Here is a 23772-nt window from a genome sequence, read left to right as displayed (position 1 = left end):
TAGACAAGCTAATGTCGAAGTAGTGTATGTGAAATCAACCTCACAATAAGATGTGTATATTACAATTATTAATGTCATATTTCAAGATGATTAGTTAGATATTACAATATGGTTGGTTGAGCTGGAGTTCATTATTGAGCTTACACGTTAACGTCACAGTCATCTGAAGAACGAACCCAAACCTTGTTATTTTTATTAATTGCATTACCAAATGGGTATCAAATAAACAGTAAGCATTGGTAACACAACTTCCAAAGTTACAGTAAAATAAAAAGGACCCTGACTCGGACAATACACAATCCAACATGTTCAACAGAAGAGAATCAGTTATATTGTTTGTACACATGGTACTTTACATATATATCTGTTTGTTTAAGGTGTCCAGCTGATGCAGACAGGCTAGGACCAGAGAGTGAGAGACAGAACTGGACTCCTCACAGCAGTGAACTTCAGCACAGGTACAAAGACTCTATTTTCATACTGTACAAACTAAGAATCAAGAAAGATATTGGTTTAAATAAATGAAGTATTGACTTTAATACACTGATTTACATTACATTAAACCAGGGCTTCTCAAACTCCGGACCAAGGTCCGGATCCGGACCGAACTGCAAATCAATCCGGACCGAACCCTGTGTCCCATTATAAAAATAATAATAAAAAATTATTTAAAAAAAGAAAAAATCTGATTCTGATGTAAATTATAGTGGACCTATTATGCTATATTGGAAAATATATATTGTAGGGCCATACCTATACAAATATAGGTCTGTGAAGTTTTTTGCAACTCTCACGAAACGGTCTCTAGGTGCAGAGGAGTGCGCTGGGTCCATGTTCTGGCCAGATTGTTCTGTCACAATCTTAAGGAGAACCCAAATGCAGCACTCGAGAAACCAAGGAGAATTGGTAATACACTTTATTGGAGATTCCACTGGATCTGAGGAATTCCAACCGAGCAGTTTAACGCACCGGAGGACAGCGGGCAGAAGGTGAGTCAGGGACAGGCAGAGAGTCAGGGAGTAAGCGAGGCGGTCAGCGGGGATACAGGCAGGGTCGGATAACAGGCCAGACAGGATAGTCGAGGGACAGGCAGGATCAGGGAACAGGCAGAGCAGGCAGATCGAGGACAGGCAGGGTCGGAACCGGGTAGGCAATCTAGTTTCAAACGCGGGAAAGACAAGCATGAGGCAAAGTACAATCTGGCAAAGAGTGTGTGTAAGGTGCGGGTTTAAATACTGGCAGAAGCTAATGGGTGCAGAAGAGAAAGAGAGTGAGCTAATGAGTGGGTGTGGAAAACAGGTGAGACAGGTGAATGGAAAACTACTGGTGAATGATGGAGCAGACTATGACAGAACCCCCCCCTTAATGGACGGCTCCTGACGTCCCTAAATGCTAATCTACAGAGGAGGGTGGGATTAATACTCATCTGAAAAAGTTATTTTGGCCTCCCTCTCCTGCCCCCTGTCGGAATCTGCGTCCTCATCAGAAGCCGGCCCCTCGCTGTCCTCCTCTGAAGAGCTGACGGTAAGAGGAGAGACTCTCCCTGTGTTTCTGCCCCGTCGACGTGACGGTCTTAGACGGAACTCAGGATTACACCGATGGAACTCCCTGATGAGCCGGGGGTCCAACACATGACGAGCTGGAACCCAAGCCCTCTCCTCAGGGCCGTAACCCTTCCAGTCCACCAGGTACTGGACTCCTCTTCCTCTGCGACGGGAACGAAGAAGTCGTCGGAGAGTGTACGTAGGCCCGCCGTCAATCATCCGGGGCGGTGGTGGGGGAGGGACCTTAGGAACCAAGGCACTCTCTCGCACAGGTTTGATCCTGGAAACGTGGAAGGTGGGATGGATCCGCAGAGTCCGAGGCAGTCTTAGCCTTACTGCTGCGGGATTGATTATCCGGACAATCTCAAAGGTCCAATGAATCTAGGTGCAAGCTTCTTCGAATCCACCCGTAAAGGAATATCCCGGGAGGAAAGCCATACCTTTTGGCCCACCTGGTAGACAGGTGCTTTGGAACGTCGGCGGTTGGCAGAGGAGGCGTACCGGTTGGCCGAACAACGAGAGTTCTCCGGGCTTGATTCCAGGTCCGTCGACAACGACGGATGAAAGCCTGGACGGACGGACAGGTAACCTCCCTCTCCAGGGCTGGAAACAGAGGGGGTTGAAACCCGTAAGCACACTGAAATGGGGACAACTTGGTGGCCGAACTGACCAGAGTGTTGTGGGCGTACTCGACCCAGAGCAGTTGTTTAGCCCAGGCCGCTGGGTTCTTGGAGACTATACAGCGTAAGGTCGTCTCCATCTCCTGGTTCTTTCTTTCTGTCTGACCGTTGGATTGCGGATGGAAACCGGATGACAGACTGACCGTGGCCCCAAGGAGCGTGCAGAATTCCCTCCAGAACACTGAGGTAAATTGAGGACCACGATCGGAAACCACATCAGTAGGCAGCCCATGGAGCCGGAACACATGGAGCAGGACCAGCTCCGCCGTCTCTTTGGCTGAGGGGAGCTTGGGTATCGGCACAAAATGAGCCATCTTACTGAATCGGTCTACCACCGTCAAGATGGCAGTGTGTCCGTTGGACGGTGGCAGACCAGTAACAAAGTCCAGAGAAATGTGAGACCAGGGGCGATGAGTCACTGTCCCCAGCAGGTGACCGTCTAAAGCGTTGGCTGGAACTGAGCGAGACAAAAGAACCCGGTCTATTCCCAACTGCAGCATAAGCTTCTCGTCCATAATAATCGCGTCCGAACCAGAGTCAATAAAAACAGCAAGCGCCTGAGAGCTATCCGGTAATAGCAACCTGGCGTGGCTCAATGGTCTCTGAGTGGGAACAAATCCAGGGGTTTGGCTCACCAGTATGTTCCCCATTACTGCTGAGCCTTGCCTTTTACCGGGCAGTGAGAAACAAAATGGCCGGCCCCGGCCGCAGTAGAGACACAGATTACGACGTCTGCGATGCTCACGTTCCTCCAAAGTGAGGTTGGTGCGACCCCCTGCATGGGCTCATCCCCCCCTGGTTGCGGCTCTGGAGTGAGGTGAGGTGTCGTAGCCAAACTCGGACGTCGGGGTGCCCAGGCATGTTGAACTCCCGCCGATCGTCGCTCCCGTCTCCGTGTCTGGATGCGCCGATCCATGCGGGAAGTCAGTTCAATCAACCCATCCAGTGAATTGGGCAGATCAAACGACACCAGCTCGTCTTTAATGTAATCCGCCAAACCACGCAGATAGGCGTCACACTGGGCTGCAGAATTCCAGTTGCTAAGGCGGCTCCGGGTGCGAAACTCAATGGCATAATCCACCACAGATCCATTACCCTGGCTCAGGTTCAGTAGTCCTCCTGCAGCGTCTGGACCCACAGACACGGGTCCAAACACCTTGCGCAGCTCCGCAGAAAAAGCGGGGAACGAAGAGCAGGCGGGTGTTTGTTGCTCCCATTCCGCTGTGCCCCATAGTCGGGCCTTTCCCAGTCAAATGATTGACCGTGAAGGCCACACGAGCAGCTTCAGAAGCGAAAGTGTGTGGCTGCAGCGCAAACAGGATAGAACAGTTCGTAAGAAACGGGCTGCAGCCCTCCGGTTCCCCGGCGTAGCGCTCCGGAGTTCCCACCCGAGGCTCCGGGGTAAATCCCATCAGAGGTGATGCAGAAGCTGGTGTCAACGGCATAGGAAGAGGCGCTGGAGCGGCCACTCCTGCCACTAGCTGCTGCACAGTAGCCGTTAGCTGCTGTAGCTGCGCAGCTAAATAGGTTAGCGTCTGGTCATGTGAAGAGTTAGCATGATGAGCCTCGGTGGCCAGGGCGGCTATCGAGGCTTCCTGCCTCTGGAGAGCGTCCTCAACTCTCACGAAACGGTCTCTAGGTGCAGAGGAGTGCGCTGGGTCCATGTTCTGGCCAGATTGTTCTGTCACAATCTTAAGGAGAACCCAAATGCAGCACTCAAGAAACCAAGGAGAATTGGTAATACACTTTATTGGAGATTCCACTGGATCTGAGGAATTCCAACCGAGCAGTTTAACGCACCGGAGGACAGCGGGCAGAAGGTGAGTCAGGGACAGGCAGAGAGTCAGGGAGTAAGCGAGGCGGTCAGCGGGGATACAGGCAGGGTCGGATAACAGGCCAGACAGGATAGTCGAGGGACAGGCAGGATCAGGGAACAGGCAGAGCAGGCAGATCGAGGACAAGCAGGGTCGGAACCGGGTAGGCAATCTAGTTTCAAACGCGGGAAAGACAAGCATGAGGCAAAGTACAATCTGGCAAAGAGTGTGTGTAAGGTGCGGGTTTAAATACTGGCAGAAGCTAATGGGTGCAGAAGAGAAAGAGAGTGAGCTAATGAGTGGGTGTGGAAAACAGGTGAGACAGGTGAATGGAAAACTACTGGTGAATGATGGAGCAGACTATGACAGAACCCCCCCCTTAATGGACGGCTCCTGACGTCCCTAAATGCTAATCTACAGAGGAGGGTGGGATTAATACTCATCTGAAAAAGTTATTTTGGCCTCCCTCTCCTGCCCCCCTGTCGGAATCTGCGTCCTCATCAGAAGCCGGCCCCTCGCTGTCCTCCTCTGAAGAGCTGACGGTAAGAGGAGAGACTCTCCCTGTGTTTCTGCCCGTCGACGTGACGGTCTTAGACGGAACTCAGGATTACACCGATGGAACTCCCTGATGAGCCGGGGGTCCAACACATGACGAGCTGGAACCCAAGCCCTCTCCTCAGGGCCGTAACCCTTCCAGTCCACCAGGTACTGGACTCCTCTTCCTCTGCGACGGGAACGAAGAAGTCGTCGGAGAGTGTACGTAGGCCCGCCGTCAATCATCCGGGGCGGTGGTGGGGGAGGGACCTTAGGAACCAAGGCACTCTCTCGCACAGGTTTGATCCTGGAAACGTGGAAGGTGGGATGGATCCGCAGAGTCCGAGGCAGTCTTAGCCTTACTGCTGCGGGATTGATTATCCGGACAATCTCAAAAGGTCCAATGAATCTAGGTGCAAGCTTCTTCGAATCCACCCGTAAAGGAATATCCCGGGAGGAAAGCCATACCTTTTGGCCCACCTGGTAGACAGGTGCTTTGGAACGTCGGCGGTTGGCAGAGGAGGCGTACCGGTTGGCCGAACAAACGAGAGTTCTCCGGGCTTGATTCCAGGTCCGTCGACAACGACGGATGAAAGCCTGGACGGACGGACAGGTAACCTCCCTCTCCAGGGCTGGAAACAGAGGGGGTTGAAACCCGTAAGCACACTGAAATGGGGACAACTTGGTGGCCGAACTGACCAGAGTGTTGTGGGCGTACTCGACCCAGAGCAGTTGTTTAGCCCAGGCCGCTGGGTTCTTGGAGACTATACAGCGTAAGGTCGTCTCCATCTCCTGGTTCTTTCTTTCTGTCTGACCGTTGGATTGCGGATGGGAAACCGGATGACAGACTGACCGTGGCCCCAAGGAGCGTGCAGAATTCCCTCCAGAACACTGAGGTAAATTGAGGACCACGATCGGAAACCACATCAGTAGGCAGCCCATGGAGCCGGAACACATGGAGCAGGACCAGCTCCGCCGTCTCTTTGGCTGAGGGGAGCTTGGGTATCGGCACAAAATGAGCCATCTTACTGAATCGGTCTACCACCGTCAAGATGGCAGTGTGTCCGTTGGACGGTGGCAGACCAGTAACAAAGTCCAGAGAAATGTGAGACCAGGGGCGATGAGTCACTGTCCCCAGCAGGTGACCGTCTAAAGCGTTGGCTGGAACTGAGCGAGACAAAAGAACCCGGTCTATTCCCAACTGCAGCATAAGCTTCTCGTCCATAATATTCGCGTCCGAACCAGAGTCAATAAAAACAGCAAGCGCCTGAGAGCTATCCGGTAATAGCAACCTGGCGTGGCTCAATGGTCTCTGAGTGGGAACAAATCCAGGGGTTTGGCTCACCAGTATGTTCCCCATTACTGCTGAGCCTTGCCTTTTACCGGGCAGTGAGAAACAAAATGGCCGGCCCGGCCGCAGTAGAGACACAGATTACGACGTCTGCGATGCTCACGTTCCTCCAAAGTGAGGTTGGTGCGACCCACCTGCATGGGCTCATCCCCCCCTGGTTGCGGCTCTGGAGTGAGGTGAGGTGTCGTAGCCAAACTCGGACGTCGGGGTGCCCAGGCATGTTGAACTCCCGCCGATCGTCGCTCCCGTCTCCGTGTCTGGATGCGCCGATCCATGCGGGAAGTCAGTTCAATCAACCCATCCAGTGAATTGGGCAGATCAAACGACACCAGCTCGTCTTTAATGTAATCCGCCAAACCACGCAGATAGGCGTCACACTGGGCTGCAGAATTCCAGTTGCTAAGGCGGCTCCGGGTGCGAAACTCAATGGCATAATCCACCACAGATCCATTATCCTGGCTCAGGTTCAGTAGTCCTCCTGCAGCGTCTGGACCCACAGACACGGGTCCAAACACCTTGCGCAGCTCCGCAGAAAAAGCGGGGAACGAAGAGCAGGCGGGTGTTTGTTGCTCCCATTCCGCTGTGCCCCATAGTCGGGCTTTCCCAGTCAAATGATTGACCGTGAAGGCCACACGAGCAGCTTCAGAAGCGAAAGTGTGTGGCTGCAGCGCAAACAGGATAGAACAGTTCGTAAGAAACGGGCTGCAGCCCTCCGGTTCCCCGGCGTAGCGCTCCGGAGTTCCCACCCGAGGCTCCGGGGTAAATCCCATCAGAGGTGATGCAGAAGCTGGTGTCAACGGCATAGGAAGAGGCGCTGGAGCGGCCACTCCTGCCACTAGCTGCTGCACAGTAGCCGTTAGCTGCTGTAGCTGCGCAGCTAAATAGGTTAGCGTCTGGTCATGTGAAGAGTTAGCATGATGAGCCTCGGTGGCCAGGGCGGCTATCGAGGCTTCCTGCCTCTGGAGAGCGTCCTCAACTCTCACGAAACGGTCTCTAGGTGCAGAGGAGTGCGCTGGGTCCATGTTCTGGCCAGATTGTTCTGTCACAATCTTAAGGAGAACCCAAATGCAGCACTCAAGAAACCAAGGAGAATTGGTAATACACTTTATTGGAGATTCCACTGGATCTGAGGAATTCCAACCGAGCAGTTTAACGCACCGGAGGACAGCGGGCAGAAGGTGAGTCAGGGACAGGCAGAGAGTCAGGGAGTAAGCGAGGCGGTCAGCGGGGATACAGGCAGGGTCGGATAACAGGCCAGACAGGATAGTCGAGGGACAGGCAGGATCAGGGAACAGGCAGAGCAGGCAGATCGAGGACAAGCAGGGTCGGAACCGGGTAGGCAATCTAGTTTCAAACGCGGGAAAGACAAGCATGAGGCAAAGTACAATCTGGCAAAGAGTGTGTGTAAGGTGCGGGTTTAAATACTGGCAGAAGCTAATGGGTGCAGAAGAGAAAGAGAGTGAGCTAATGAGTGGGTGTGGAAAACAGGTGAGACAGGTGAATGGAAAACTACTGGTGAATGATGGAGCAGACTATGACAGAACCCCCCCCCTTAATGGACGGCTCCTGACGTCCCTAAATGCTAATCTACAGAGGAGGGTGGGATTAATACTCATCTGAAAAAGTTATTTTGGCCTCCCTCTCCTGCCCCCTGTCGGAATCTGCGTCCTCATCAGAAGCCGGCCCCTCGCTGTCCTCCTCTGAAGAGCTGACGGTAAGAGGAGAGACTCTCCCTGTGTTTCTGCCCGTCGACGTGACGGTCTTAGACGGAACTCAGGATTACACCGATGGAACTCCCTGATGAGCCGGGGGTCCAACACATGACGAGCTGGAACCCAAGCCCTCTCCTCAGGGCCGTAACCCTTCCAGTCCACCAGGTACTGGACTCCTCTTCCTCTGCGACGGGAACGAAGAAGTCGTCGGAGAGTGTACGTAGGCCCGCCGTCAATCATCCGGGGCGGTGGTGGGGGAGGGACCTTAGGAACCAAGGCACTCTCTCGCACAGGTTTGATCCTGGAAACGTGGAAGGTGGGATGGATCCGCAGAGTCCGAGGCAGTCTTAGCCTTACTGCTGCGGGATTGATTATCCGGCAGCAGACTATGACATTAACCACAAGTTTACCTTGACTTTCTAATGCTTCTAATGCCATTTTTGCCGAGGTTTAAGGCATTGGCTACAGACAAACAGTGCCATTTCTCCCACTAGTTCAAGCCATTACACTGTATGTATGTATGTATGTATTGAATGTCTGTGTGTATACAGGGGCGCCGTTTACCGACAGGCAAGTGCTTGGACCAGAAGGGGGCCCCCAAATAAGGTAGATTAATCCAATCCAATTCAATCCAACTGTATTTATATAGCACTTTAAAACCTCCTGACCAAAGTACATGCATAGCGTGCCGAAACTGCTTCTTAATTTCAGTTTCGTTGCTCCGCTCCGGGGGTGTGGGGGGGGACTTTACTGGCATTGATCCGGACCATTGACCTTGTATCAAATTCACAAGTGGACCTCTAACAAAAAAGTTTGAGTACCCCTAGATCACCTACACATCAGTTAAGTTGAGGGTTTTTTCCATGCAAAAAGTTACATTTAGATATTTAGCAATATGACTTTGTCAGCTTTCTAATTTAATGTATTGAAGGCAAAGATATTTAACACATTGTGAGAACTGCTACTATTTATCTCTCAATATTGTCTGTAAAAAACGTGGTCAAAGTTATTCTTTCAGTGAGACAACAGAGCAAGCTTCTACAGTTGCACTACGTTTTGATAACAGTTAAATATTATTTTGATAATAAAATATATTTCAATGTTGATGAACTTCATACTGTTCATTCATAATCTGATTGTCTTTGTAGCTCATTGTTGAAATAAAAAAAAACATTACAATTACAAAATAATTATATCTACAGCCCCTAAACACACAAACACACCGCTTTCATAAATAACACACTTGTTCTGCAATAATATGTTTTATGTTTCCTGTCATTTTTGTTAGGAAAGGACATGCCTGAAAGACACGACTCAACATCTTCGGCCAATCTTCAGTCAGATGTGAATGTGTAATCTAACATTTTCAGTAAGAATAATGGACAAAAGGAGTGCAAATACAATTTATTGAAATGTGAACCAAAAGTTAATCAAAAATGTTTTGAATAAAAAGCACATATGACAGACTAGGCCTGTGCAGTTGGTATCAGCTGTGCCCAGCATGGGCTCCTCCATCAGGCCTGGTCCTCCTCGCTGAGGAAAGACACTCAGTCCTCTCCAAACCAACAGACAGGACGTTCATCACACGGAGGTTTCTCCCTGAAGTCTCTGCAGCTCTCTGGACACCATGCTGTCTCAATCCGTCCACACTGAATATGAGAGGGGGAAAATGAAAAATAATAAATACTTTAGACAATAAGAAATATAAAGTTGACTGTTGAGTTGCTCAGTTTTTTTTAGATTGTCAATACTATTACTGTATAACTAATATCTCAGGTTAAGATGCACATTCAAATAAAGATTGGTCTTTAAATACATTTTGTCTCTTGAATTGTTTGTCTAAAGTCAAGGATCTAGAACTGGTACTTAGTTTTAATGATACAGTCTGGTTATTATGCTGTTTGGAGGAGGCCTCACAGGTAAGAGCACTAACTAGCTACCATCACATGTACCTTAGCTTGACTTAAATGTATTAAACGTATAATTAAATGATATCAAAATATAAATAACTAATGTCATGCAAACATATTCATATTTGCTTGATTCCAGTGTTGAATTTAGCACAATTGCATACAAACGTTAAGGGATTTTAAGATTCTGAAGTATTATGCTAAAAACTCAATTACTTAGATTATTATTTATAGTTTTTCCGAATAGTTTCATGTCCGCTTACCTTAGAAACGTAAAATGTGATGGCAGTGTGCAGATGGGGAGCATGTTAGCTTAGCTTGGTAGCTTCAGCTAGCTCTGGGACTTCCAGCTCGGTGGCAGGAGGTCCCGCCTCGGCTCCGCCTCTTTGCCCTTATTTGGAGCAGGCTGGAGAAGGCGGGAGTTGAACTCTGACGTCACTGTCGAGCCATTAGTGTCCGACTCCGCCTACTAAGGGCTTCTTGGCAACTCTGCAGAATCCTATGGGTGACGTCACGGACCCTACGTCCATTTATCTATACAGTCTATGCAGTGTTTCTCAAACGTTTTCATGTGATCTTTTGTACTTCATGCTATCTGCACAAATGGTTGACATTAAACATTAAAAAGAAAGGAAGGCAGGCAGGCTGGCAGCTTTGCATGACATTCTTCTGGACGTGTTTCATTTTGTTGATAGTGAGGGTATTCAATCCCTTGTTTGGCAAGACAGTAGTGACGGCCATCTTGGTGACGTGTATTGTTGTGCAAGACCAGAGATGTAGTTCATTGACCGTTTCACACAAACAAATGTGTTGCTTCACAGTTTTACGACAAAAAAAATCTTTTTTTAAATGCAAAATGATCTTTTAAATTGACAAACATCATATGTGTAATTCGTGGCACAATTCAAACGGGATCGAAAGATAATCTTTCTCTCTCCATTTGACTTCAATACATAATTTTTCCGAAATAAGGTCCCATGGAGGTCCACCGGAAGGGGAGGGACTTCGCCACTCCAATAAGCAGTAAAACAGGAACACAGGTCGTATTATTTTATTTCGTCATATTTATCCCCCCACAACTTGAAGGCCGGTCCGCGAAAATATTTTCTTACATGAAACCGGTCCGTGGCGCAAAAAAGGTTGGGGACCGCTGCTGTAAAGAATAATTGTCACTAGGGGGCGGCAAATCACAACATTGACAGATTATCTCAGTATAAAGTAGTTAAAGCCAGTGATGCATTTTGAAGCATCTAAGCCAGAGTCCTGCACGGTTCTGATTTTCAAGACCCGTTCCCGCCCCGCACCCGCGACGTGCAATACCGGACCCGCCCCACTACCCGCACATATTGCCAATTAGTTCCGTAACCCAACCCGTCTGCACAATATCCGCAACCCGACCCGAACCCGCATATATATGAGCAGTGAAAACGTGCAATTATTAACACACGCAGTTGCATATTTGTCTCAAAAAGTGTGGGATATTGGTTATTTTCTCCATCTAGGTCTAGGATGACACCAAAAGCCTCCCAGACGTTGGATTTCGCTCTTGGGGAAGAGTTATTTACAATGCTGTATTCAGAGAGCTTCACCTCAGCCATTTCGAATGTGGCAAGCTCAGCAGCAGATTGATGCGCTGCAGAGGTTATGATTATGCGCGGCCCCGTGGGGGAGAGGTCTGAGGATTTAAACATTAAACTAAATTATTATTATTTTTAATATATTTATTATGCACCATCCGCGACCCGACCCGCATCCTCTTTGTTTTACCCAGAACCGAACCCGGAAAAAAAATACCACCCGCGAATCACTTTTTTTGCGGGTCACCCGTCGAGTAACCGACCCGATGCAAGACTCTGATCTAAGCACATATAAAGCACATATACTCAATGACTGTACTTAAGTACACATTTTACATACTTGTACTTTTCAGAATATTTTCATTGTATACTGCTTTATACTCTTCTACATTTTGGGAGCCAATTTTGTACTTTTTTTGTATTTTTCACTCCTCTTTTTCTTTTCTTTTTGCAGTGTATATATTTAGCACATTTTAACATTATTATATGCTAACCTTTAACCTTTGTGTGCTGTTTGGGTCTGTGGGACCCGTTTGCAGTGTTTACTAAAAATGTATGCAATCTAATTATTTTAACCTGCTTTATTTTGGGGTGGACCTCACCTCCTCTAGGGGGGTCCGGGGGCATGATCCCCCGGAAAGATTTTTGTTTTTTAAATGTTGAAGTTAAAAGCATCAATCTGGTGCACTTTGAGCACAAAATGAATTTATGGATACAGCTCTCAACACTCAGATGAAAGGGAGCTGTATACTTTTCAATAATCCAAACATCTTTAGAATATGATCACAACCAATAACAAATCATTTAAACTTGTTTATTCTTATCTTATGTTACCTAGTTAGCATTCTTTCTTTTTATGTATGCATATTTTACTAATCACTCCCCTTTTAAACTTGTAAACGTACACATTGGAATGATTTCTTACTTTATTTTTTACAACTATGGCTATATTAAATAGATAAAGGTGTGCTCTCTCTAGCTCTCTTGCTCTCTCTCTGTCTCGCTCGCTCACAGAGGATGTGTGCTCCTCCGTGGCGATGATGGCATGCGTTAAAAAAAATAAAAAAAACATATTTTTAAAGTGGGGGAAACAGGATTTCGAAAAGTGAGGAGGACATGTCCCCCCTGTCCCCAGTGGAAATTACGCCATGAGTGTGTGTGCGTCAAGTGCAATAAATATGCAAGTTGCAACATACACACACAGTAAAACTCTGCCCCTCATGTGTTGTATAGGCTGGCACGACTAGGCTGTGTTAAATGGGGCTAATGTGTTTAGATTCTGCCAGACTCCTTAAGAAGCGGTGAGGTGCCGCTCCACATTGCTTTTCTTCCCGACTGCAATGCTGGTCCCGCAAATCAAGCAAGAACGTGATTGGTCGATATTCATTGTTGGGGGAGGGGGGTGTTAGGTAGATATAGAGTTGGAGTAAGTAGATAGAGTTCGCTATGATTGAAGTTTCGTTTATGCATAGGGTAGATTCTTTTAAATGGGGCGAAGTCTAAGAGCTAGTTCAGGCAGTCAACTCGAGCACTTATGCTGCATTCATACATAACGCCCCCTTGCCACTCTACAACCAACCAAACAGTCTCCTTAATATGCCGCTCTATTGAACCTGCCAGATCTCTCTCCATGCATTGCTTGCTGCTGCTATTGCTGCAGCTACCTCTACGTCGCTGCTGCTTGCTGCCCCACCACCACCCCAGCTTCCACCTGTAGGCTCGGGGTTAGTTATTTAATCATCACTCATCGTGCTATGTATATCTATGGAGTGATGATGCCCGAGCCTAATCGCCAAACTCAACTATATGCTGCTTCTAATAAACATGTTAAAGGAACACGTGAGTTGTCTGACTGAACTACTTTTTTATTTTTTTGGTATATTTTTATATTTTGGATTCGTTTGGCGAGCTACTTATTGAGGGCTTGCGAGCGACCGGTAGCTTGCGATCAACGTGTTGGAGACCCCTGGATTAAACCATCTAACATTATATTTGTAACCCAAATGTCCCGTAGCCTCTCTGAACACCATGGGACTCTGCGTTGTGTTTGTTATTGGTGATGGGATGTTATGCAGAGGGGTGGAAAACAGGACAAAGCAGATTGGATTGCGGTGGAGACGCTGAGTAGCGATTTATTCTTCACAATGGCAGCTCTTCTGACACACCTTTTGCGGAGTGAATACAAACATTAGCGCCAAGATGGCGGCCGCACCCAGAACAACAAGAGAAATACGGTGTCCCACAATGGACAAAAAACAACAATTTGCTGCGCAACAGCAACACCTAGTGGCCTGTCAAGGCTGTTACCTTACATCTACCCCTTCTTTAATTGATGGCATCCCAGCCATCAGGCCAAACAAAATACAACAAAGGCCATGTAGCACAAACAATTTAAACAGTTAAAGAGAAACAAATAACCTTTCTGTATGTATGATTGTCTTATAAAATGTGTGCGTGTTATACATTTTAACAGTCAGAATGTTGTGGCTTGATTGTGTCACCCCTGTTCTGCTTCTCTACTTGCTTTGGCCCTTTGCCACAACTTTCATCCCCTTTCTCTCCTCCTCTGGTCCTCTTCCGAACTCAGGACTTGTGACTCACATGACTGTCTCTTCGGGGCACACCGATTTCTTGGTGGATTTCTCCTAGGAGCCTTGTCAAGTGATTTGGTGTCACTCACAGTCGTACTTTCCTCATCTCCTTCATCCATTTGTCCTTCATCCACATCCACTTCCTCCATTTGTTTGGGCTCATCGTGTACCACTGGTGTCCCAGGTCCCACATTCTCCTCAACTTCCTCTGTATGATCGATCTCACAGTCCTCTGCTGCATCCGATTCAACCTCTTCTCCTATCACTTCACTGACTCGTTCCACTGGAAGGAACATACACAGTGTGAGGAGGTTGCGGTGCACCACCCTCTCTCTCTCGCTGTCCTCCAATCGTATCACATATACAGGTGTGTTGAGTTGTTTCTTCACCACAATGTATGGACGTGCCTCCCATCTGTCTCCCAGTTTCTGCCTTCCCTCCACATGACATACTTTGACAAGGACTCTATGAAGACTTGACCCTTTGCTTTTCTGTCATAGTGCTTTTTCTGTTGAGCCTTAGCATGCCGAGAGGTTTGATTAGCCTGTGCATATGCCTGTGACAGACTGTCGTACAGAATTTGGACATAATCACTGTATCCACGTGGCTCACTTGCGGTGGGAAGCCCAAAAATCAGGTCCACTGGGAGCCTAGGATGTCTCCCAAACATCAGGTAGTATGGTGTGTAACCTGTTGAATCATGCTGTGTGCAGTTATAGGCATGTGTCATTGCGTCAAGATGCTCATGCCAGCGGGGTTTCAAGTGTGGCTCCAAGGTCCCCAGCATGTTCATGAGGGTCCGGTTGAACCTTTCGGTGGTCCCGTTGCCTTGTGGGTGGTAAGGGGTCGTATGAGTCTTTGTGATGCCAGTGCACTTACACAGCTCCTTCACAACTGTACTTTCAAAGTTGCGCCCTTGGTCCGCATGCAGCTTCGCAGGGAACCCAAACCGGCAGAAGACGTTTTTCCACAGTGTTTTAGCCACTGTAGAGGCCTTTTGGTCTTTTGTCGGGTAGGCCTGGGCGTAGCGGGAAAAGTGGTCTGTAACCACAAGCACATTTTCTATGCCACCTTTGGACTTCTCCAGAGTCAGAAAGTCCACACACACCAGCTCCATTGGGGCACTGCTGTGGATACTGACCAGGGGAGCCTGCAGTAGGGGTCTTCTGGAGACAGCACCTTTCACACTGCTCACACCAAGCCTTGATTTCTTGAAACATTCTTGGCCAGTAGAATCTCTCCCTTATCATTTGCAACGTCCTCTCGAATCCTAAATGCCCTGAATCATCATGGAGAGCAGTCTTTACTGCTGTATGCAGTTTCTCTGGCAATACTAGCTGCTCCACTACTCCCCTTTGGCCATCCTGGATGTGGCGGTACATGATACCATCCCTCACCATTAACCTCCTCCACTCTTTTAAAAGAAGGCACACCTGCCCACCACCACTGACCCTCTCGCTGCGGTTTGGTTTCTGGTTCAAACTTTTGTAGTGCAAGACGGGGCCAATGACAGAGTCCTCCTTCTGCCCCACACGGATCTCCTGTTTTGTCATGGCAGGCAGGGATTCCGTCCCCACCTCCCTGTAGGGCTCACTTGACATGCCCGGCCCAAGGTCTTGTGAGTCAGGGTTCTCTGCGGCAGTGTTCTCATCAGGGGGCCCTCCTGGTTCTAGTGTGGGCTGTGTCTCCCCATGCACTCTCATATTGATCCCCACCCGCTGAGGACAGGTTTGTAGGACCTGTGTGACCTCCTGGTTTGACATACGGGAGAGGGCATCTGCATTTGCGTTACATTGTCCCCTCCGATACTGGATGTCAAAGTGGAATGTAGACAGCCGAGACACCCATCGCTGACCGGTAGCATCCAGCTTTGCAGAGGACATCACATATTTGAGGGGGTTGTTATCCGTCTGGACAGAGAATGGACGCCCATAGAGATGGTCGTAAAACTTGTCTGTCACTGCCCACTTCAGAGCAAGGAACTCCAGTTTGTGTGCAGGATACCTTGACTCGGCCAGGCTCAAGCCTCTGCTCGCATAGGCTATGACTCTCTCAGCTCCATCCTGGACTTGAACCAAGACAGCACCAAGCCCCTGTCCCGACGCATCGGTCTGAAGCACAAAAGGTAGGCTGTAATCCGGGTAATCCAGTACTGGAGCAGTCGTCAACTTTTGCTTCAGGGACTGAAAGGCTTCTTCACACTCTGTAGTCCACAAAAAGGGCAGCTCAGGACCCAAACTTGTCTTCCTTCCTCTTATTTTCTTCCTGGGGTCACCAGTTGTCAGGCGGTATAAAGGAGCAGCGATGCTCGAGTAGCCACCAACGTACCGCCTGTAATATCCAGCAAACCCTAAGAACTGCAACACTTCCTTCCTGTTTGTGGGCCTCACCCAGTCCCTGACTTTGCTGATCTTCTCTGGGTCTGTCCTGATCCCCTCCGCCGATACCAAGTGACCCAAGTACTGCACTTCCTTTCTCACAAGCTGGCACTTGGAAGGCTTTAACTTCAAGCCATGTTCATGAAGCCGATCAAACACCAGCTGCAACCTCTCCAGATGGTCATCAAAGGTTTTGGAGAAGATGATGAGGTCGTCAAGGTAGATCAAGAGGTGGGTGAAGTTCAGATCCCCAAAACAGCAGGTCATGAACCTCTGGAAGGTGTCTTGTGCTTGTCTTGTTCCGCTACCTCCACCTGCCACTAACCAGATGTGAGGTCAAGTGTGGAAAAGTACTTTGCTTGCCCCAGAGCCTCCAGGGCCTCTTCTATTCTGGGCAGGGGAAATGCGTCTCTCGTGCTGTAGGAGTTTAGCTTTCTGTTGTCAATGCACAACCTTAATGACCCGTCTTTCTTAGTCACGATCACCACTGGGGACGCATATGGACTCTTACTAGGCCTGATGACTCCTGTCGCCTCCATCTCTATCAACAACTTCCGCACATCTTGCCACTGTGAAGGCGGAATCTTGCGATTCGGGAGCCGGAAGGGCTTGGAATCAACCAGGGGAATGTCATGCTGCATTGTTTTTGTGTGGCCGTAGTCCATGGGATGCTTGGAGAAAACACCTATGTTCCTCTCGACAAGATCTCTAAGGAGGGAGCGCTGGTGTTCATTCTAAACTGCTGCTTCACTTAGGTCCACCCCACAACTCACCACTATCTGGTCCAGACTCAGGCAGACTTCCTGACTCCCATTATTGCGACATCCACTCAGCTTTTCGTCTGGAAATTCCACAACATTGTCCACCAGGAATGCATTGGCCAGGTGAGTGTGTGGCTTAATAGTAATAGCATGTTGGGACAGGTTCATCACTCTGACCGGGGTGCAGCCTTTCTTTACATCAGCCAGGACTTTGGAAACCAAGAGGTCCTGGGGAAGCTGCAAGGAGGAGTTGCTTTCAATGAGGGCAGTATAAGTCTTTCTCCGTGGGCCCATTTTGATCTCACACCTCAAGTCCTTCTCTTTTCCTGTGGGAATTTGAATCTTGCGCCCGGTATACACAGCAGGGCCCACCTTGTCATCTGTTGCCTCACGGTCGGTGCTGCCAATCTCCAGTAGAGCGGTGTACCACTCCGGGTGGTCTTCCTTGACTCGGTGAAGAAACTGCTGGCCGTAGGTTGCTTGGAGGTGACTCCTCGAGGCCAGAATGACATTCGTTCCCACAATCAATGGAACAGAGGAGCGATAATCAGAATCAGGGACAACAAAAGCAGGCACAGTTTTGAACTCTTTTCCCAGCACTTTCAAGTCAATTTGCAGGACACCATAGTAGGACACACTTTGACCTGCTGCACCCTCTATGGGTACTTTAGAAGGCTGCAGCTTTTGGTTCTGCAGGGCAGGGTGGTTGCACCAATATCTGTGAGTAATACTGGTTACCTGAGAGCCAGAGTCGATGAGAGCTTTGCACTTCATTCCATTGACTTCAACCTCACCCTCGTTCCGTGGGCCTACTAAGGGGGTGCCCTCTTTTCCACCAATTGATTTGTTTACTTGCTTTGGGGGATCTTGCTGCCCGCCCATGGTTGCCCCGGTTACCATGGGCTCTAAGCGTTTAAATGCTGAGCTGAGTTAGGCCTGTTCTCCTCCACAGGGGTCATAGGCTGTGGTTGGTGTGCCCAGGCCGGATTGGGATCTGGGAGCACTGCTCTGCAGACACGGGCTGTATGTTCTTCCTTCCCACACCGGTAGCATACAAAACTTGAACTCTAGATTGCAGTTCTAGGGGGTGGCTGAACCCTTGGAGGAACCGTGGGTGAAGCAGCAACTCTTGACTCCAGACGAGACAACTTTGCCATCTGCTCCTCTTGGTTAACAGCCAATCTCTTGACCATCTCTGTCAACTCTGACCACTCTGAGGTATTCTTTGACCTTTCTGCCCTTACATTAGTACCCTCTGTTGTAACATGCACCTGGGTGTATGTTTTCTTTGCCTTATTTTGTGACTGGAACCTTTTAGACTCTTTTGCTAGGTTTCTGAGTTCAGTTTGAAGCTCTCGGAAACTGAAAAGCAGGGGCTTCATAGGTGAAATCCTCGTGTAGACTTCCTCATCAATAAGCCCTCTTAGGAGCTGTCGGATAAGTTTGCAATCTTGGTCAGGGAAAGGCCTGCCCCCTCTTTGACTTTCTTCGACAGCCCGCAGTATTGCCTCCAACGCTATAGCATAAAAGCAGGGAGATTCTCCGGACCTCTGGCTACGCTCATAGAAGTCAGCCAGTGGATCTAGAGAGCCCTGTGTGTCACCGTACTCTGCCCTCAGTACTTCAAATGCCTTCTCAGGGGTTTGATCATGGGGGGGTAGGTTCAGAACCAGCTTCCTAGCCTCACCACCCAGGTGTCGCACAGCAGTGGAGAAGCAGAGGTGCATGGGAAGCTCTACTGCCTCCAGAAGGTACTGCAGGTCATGAATCCAGTCCTCTATGAGCATTTTATTGTCAGCATTGCCAGTGAAGACTTGGACATTCTTCACCTGATGGGTCTGCATGAAGCCACCATAGGCAGGCAGTGGAATGCTTGGGTGGGTGAGGGCTCTGCCAGGAGTCCTTTGCAGTGGCTCAGATAGACCGGGTTGAGTGTGGTGAGTGGGATATGGAGGTAAGGGCGCGGACTGATGGAGAAAATGGCGATTACTGCTGACTTGATGGTCCGAAGCAGGCATCCTTGGAGCAGGGGCTTGGGTGTGAGCTGCATAAGTTACATTCAGGGGGTTGGGCGCTGTCATGTTGGGGCCCCATGCACTGGTGACAGAATGTAGCCTCGGGGCTCCTTCACTTTGAGTCAGGTCATGTGGATAATGGACAGCAGCTTGTGACATATGTGATTGGGGGGTTCGTTCATAATCTGACCATCGGAGGGTCTGCCCAGCAGCAGGGGGGTTATTCATAATGTTAATTGTTTGTGGTGTTTCAAACCTTGGTGCGGGTACTTGGGGTTCAGGAGCGGGATATGCATAGCTGGTGTAGACATGGGAGTTACGCTGAATGGCCTCGGTTGGATAAGGGGGGTTAATTGGAGGATTTATGTTGGGCTGCTGCATAGTTCGCATTTCAGGGTAGGCGTTGAGCGGGAAGCTTTGAGGTGGTACAATAGCTGTGGGTTCATACACACTGACTTGGGGTGGGGGGGCAGGGACCATCGTTGACTGTATCACCGGCTGAGAAGCGGCTGCACCCAGTCTGCCATAATCAGACCTGTTAGTCTGGTGACTTGGACCCGGGCTAGGGCTGTTGTCGAAACAGAGCTGAGGTACCTGTATTGAAGCTCCAGGGCCTGGAAATGAAGATACATGAGCTGGAGTAACACGGTGATCAGTATAAGATGATAGGATTGGGGGTTGTGGGGTATTATGCAAGCCTGAGTCTGTGGGGTTCCAGCTGATCCGGTGGTCTTCAATATCAAACTGTAGTGAAGCATTTGCAAACCTGGTGGGCTGGTTGGTGAGTTTTGGCCTCACTGATAGCTGGTGGTTCGCTGTGCTTGTGTCAGCGGATGCCCCTTCACTCAAGAGGTGTGTGTGTTAGTGTTGCACGGTGTACCGATACTTGAAAGGTACCGCGATACCCTGCCGTTAAAAATGTTACGATTCCTTCGTTTCATTAGTATCGATACTTTAAGAATGACGGGGAAAAGTACTCCGGTGAGAAAGCGCTGTTATGTGTGTGTGTTCAGCGCTCTGCTTCCACTCCCTTCACTGCAGCCGTGCATGCAATCCCTCCCCTCTCAAGCACGCTCTAAGTGCCTCCCCTCTCTCGTGCACGCGCTAGCTGCCAGAGCATGTGAGAAAGCGAGAAGCATGGCTGCAAGTGGGAGTGCAACTGCCGCTGCGCCTCGGCTTGTTGACAAAAAAGACGCCAGAAGCGAAATTTGGAAGTATTTTAGCTATATCTGACAGTGAGGTTATGTTCTATTTTTTGTCGGAGACCTCATTGTGATGAATGTAATTTCTGTTGTTTAATATACAAATCTATTTTGACAAAAAAGTAGTTTGAGATGATGCTTATTTTTATTTAATACGAATTATTGTCATTTATTTTATTTATTGTTCTCATTGTTTAAAAGTGTGTGTTATGGTTATGGTTCTGGTGTGAAATAAAGCACAATAATTACATTTAAGACTGTTTCCCTTCGAAAAAGAATCGGAATCGCAATTCTTGACTTGGTATCGGTATCGAAACCAAAATATTGGTATCGTGACAACACTAGAGTGTGTGTGTTTTAATAGGGGAGTCATAGTTGAGGCTCATTGCAGGCCCAGGGAGAGGTTGCAGGCCTGATGCCTCAAGCTTTGATGGGGAATCTGTACGAGCACTCCACATCTGTTTGTGTGTTAACTTGTGTTTATGTGGAAATGTTATTTCTAGTGTATTGTAATGAGTCAAAACAATCAATACAAATTATAATGTCTAGCACAATATCAGCTCGTAATTAAATTACATCTAGAACACTGCTCAATAAGAATATATATGAGATAAACTGGCAGGGGGGGGGGGGTACTGCCATCAGTCTCTCCTTCTCAGCAGTCTCGGAGCACCACAATCCGAGTCACGGCACCAACGATATAACCCAAATGTCCCGTAGCCTCTCTGAACACCATGGTACTCTGCGTTGTGTTTGTTATTGGTGATGGGATGTTATGCAGAGGGGTGGAAAACAGGACAAAGCAGATTGGATTGCGGTGGAGACGCTGAGTAGCGATTTATTCTTCACAATGGCAGCTCTTCTGACACACCTTTTGCGGAGTGAATACAAACATTAGCGCCAAGATGGCGGCCGCACCCAGAACAACAAGAGAAATACGGTGTCCCACAATGGACAAAAAACAACAATTTGCTGCGCAACAGCAACACCTAGTGGCCTGTCAAGGCTGTTACCTTACATATTTAAACAACTCAAACCACAGAAAATGAATTGGCAAAAATACATTTCACAGTTCCAGCTTCTTTAATAGGCGTGTTCACACCGGAGTACTTTTCCTCGTGCTTTTCCCATTTAGTTCCGTTAGTACCCCTTATGTCGCGTTCACACCAAAAAGAGTACTTAGTGCCGGGAACTTTTACCCCCATTTTTAGTGCCTGCTGAGAGGTGGTACTCTCCTGAGGGAAAAAAGTGCCCCAGTTCTGATTTGCTTGGCGAATTGCAAACCACGCCCCGTAAAACTCTGAAATGTTTTGTAGAGCCGCCATTTTATTATTCTCGCATTAGCATTATTAGCATTAGCATTAGCCCAGCGCACAAACGCAGAGAGACTAACTTATGGCAACACAAAAGAAAACATGGGAGCGGTGGAGATGAGGAGGTGTCGGCGTTCTGGCGATTTACTCGGATTTACTGGCTTCAGTAGAAGCTGCTGGGACTCCCAGCAGCTTCTACTGAAGCCAGTCCCCAACTCCGGGGACTTCCGGCCGGGGACTTCGGGTGGCAGTATACGCCGTGAAGTTGTTTGCGGCCTTCCAGTAAACCCAAAGCAGAAGAAGACGAAGTGACGTCAGCGGCTCATTTGCGTAATCTTCCCTCAGAGAACTTATTCCGGTGTGAACACGATCGGCTCTTTAGTTCCATGGGGGAACTGAGTGCTGGGAACTAAGTACGGCAAAGTACTTGGTGTGAACGCGGCTATTGTGAAGATTTGTTGCTGTTGCTTTAAAATCCGAAAAAAATCTGAAAAAATCTTCAATTAGTATACCTTTACTCCTAACCCTCTAAGTACATTTTCTTAATGGTTCTTAAATACTTTTACTTAAGTACGATTGTCGTTGAAGTACATTTACTGTGTGGTATTAGTACTTTTACTCGAGTAAAGAATCTGAATACTTTTTCCTCCACTGACTTGTAGCATGTATAAATGAAAATGGTCAGCAACAATATTTAAGTATGCATGTTAGTTAAGTAGCATTTAAGCCTAACATATTTGAATAAATTGGTATGAGCCTTTAAAAATCCTACAATCTTAATTTTCTTGTCTTTTTATTCTTCACGCAGGTCCACATTACGCTCGTCCAGGCTGGATCTGGTTTAATGTCAGCAGCCTGGACCCCTCCATGCTGGGGGCAGAGTTGGTTCTGTTCAGGAAGACCCTGCACCCCCGCCCCATCAGTGTGACTGTGACCCTGCACAGTGTCACAGCCTGGCAGGGAGCTCTGAAGGAGAGTCCAGCCCTAGAGGACAGACTGCTGTCCCTGGACCAGCGAGCCTCATCCGGATATGATGTGTTTGATGTCTCAGCTGTCCTGCCTGTGAAGCCTCTGGGGGGGGTGGGCTTTCAGCTGCATTATACAGACGAGCGTGGGAGTCTGGTCCTCCATGAAGCCCTCACACAAAGTCTTTACTGTTTAAACAGAGGATCCCTGAGGGAACCCTTGCTGGTGCTTTACCAGTCACCCCCCCTCCACATCTGACTTTGACCACTGCTAGTGTGAAGCTGGTCACTAAATCAACCCCCCCCCTGATGTGTTGCCTATGCAAACTGTTTGAGCACAAAAGTGACAGGACGTAATATGATAATATAATAGTCGCAATTATTCTTTAGGGCTCTTTAAATGTGTATTTGTCAGGATGTGTGCTTTTCTTGATGTAGCCTTTTTATACATTTTCTTCTTTTTTTTTAAATTATTATTATTATTATTATTATTATTATTATTATTATTATAAATAATAAAAACTAGTACCAGAGCATTATTTAGTCATCTTTAGTTCTGAAAGTTTCTACCGAAGATGTTAGTGCTTTTTTCTGTCTGACTTGATCGTAATGTTGTTTCCTTAAATCATGGGAGCTTACTGCCATCTAGTGGAGACCCAGAGTAACTGTAACACAACATTAAGGGATATGAGAAAAAAAGAGTCTTACCAGGGGCCTACATGCTCTGGCTTAACTATTGGCTAATACAGCTAACTGTTATTGATATCAGTATCAATAGTCTTATTAGAAACGACACCACACACAGTTTGGGTGACAGCTGTGGAGATGCGTTGATGGGAGTCTTTAGAACTGGAACTAGGGTATTTCAGCTTCTTAAGAGATAAATCATAAAGGCCTTCTTATACTCCCATGAAAATGAAAATTGTAAAGCTAAGTTTGAGTTTTGGTGACTAAAATAAAGCTATTCAAAATGATTAATATGCCCATACAGTATGAACCATATTCTTTGATTAATCACAGTAGCCCTGCAATAAACATTGATATGTGTTGTTTACCTTCATGTACATGGGTGTGTGAAATTGTGAATACAAATGCAAATGGTTAATATCTCATCAAAGTATATATCTATACAATATATTTTGGCTGCATTTCTTGCATTATGTTTTCCCCATAAAAAGACGGAAAGCCAATTGTATGGTTAAATATCTTCAGTTAAATACCTGCAACAGCCATGGAATTTGGAAATAAACAAAATGACCCATAAATAGAGCTGTCTAAGATTTTCAATAGGTACCTACTGGGTTTTGTGTGCAGTAACCACAACTATTTTAAATAGTTAAATAAGTGATTTTCCACCAATATTAGACATACATATTATTTGAAATTGTTTCTGTTTTATAATGTATTATGTATAGTTTATTGATT

At 47.8% G+C, this 23772-nt stretch overlaps 1 protein-coding gene across 1 annotated transcript in view; it reads left to right on the top strand.

Moving 5' to 3' along the window:
* Nucleotides 1-23237, top strand: part of LOC117547253 — a 48854-nt gene extending 25617 nt beyond the window's left edge. The window contains exon 4 of the mRNA XM_034217841.1: nucleotides 22191-23237. Coding sequence (XP_034073732.1) covers nucleotides 22191-22606 — 416 coding nt within the window. The 3' untranslated portion in view covers nucleotides 22607-23237. The remainder of the gene's footprint in view (nucleotides 1-22190) is intronic.
* The last annotated feature ends 535 nt before the right edge of the window (nucleotides 23238-23772 follow it).

This window comes from Gymnodraco acuticeps, unplaced genomic scaffold (genome assembly GCF_902827175.1).
Source record: "Gymnodraco acuticeps unplaced genomic scaffold, fGymAcu1.1, whole genome shotgun sequence".
In the NCBI taxonomy this organism is placed as follows: Eukaryota; Metazoa; Chordata; class Actinopteri; order Perciformes; family Bathydraconidae; genus Gymnodraco; species Gymnodraco acuticeps.
Note: the sequence above shows the minus strand (reverse complement) of the source record. Positions and strands in the feature narration are given on the sequence as shown.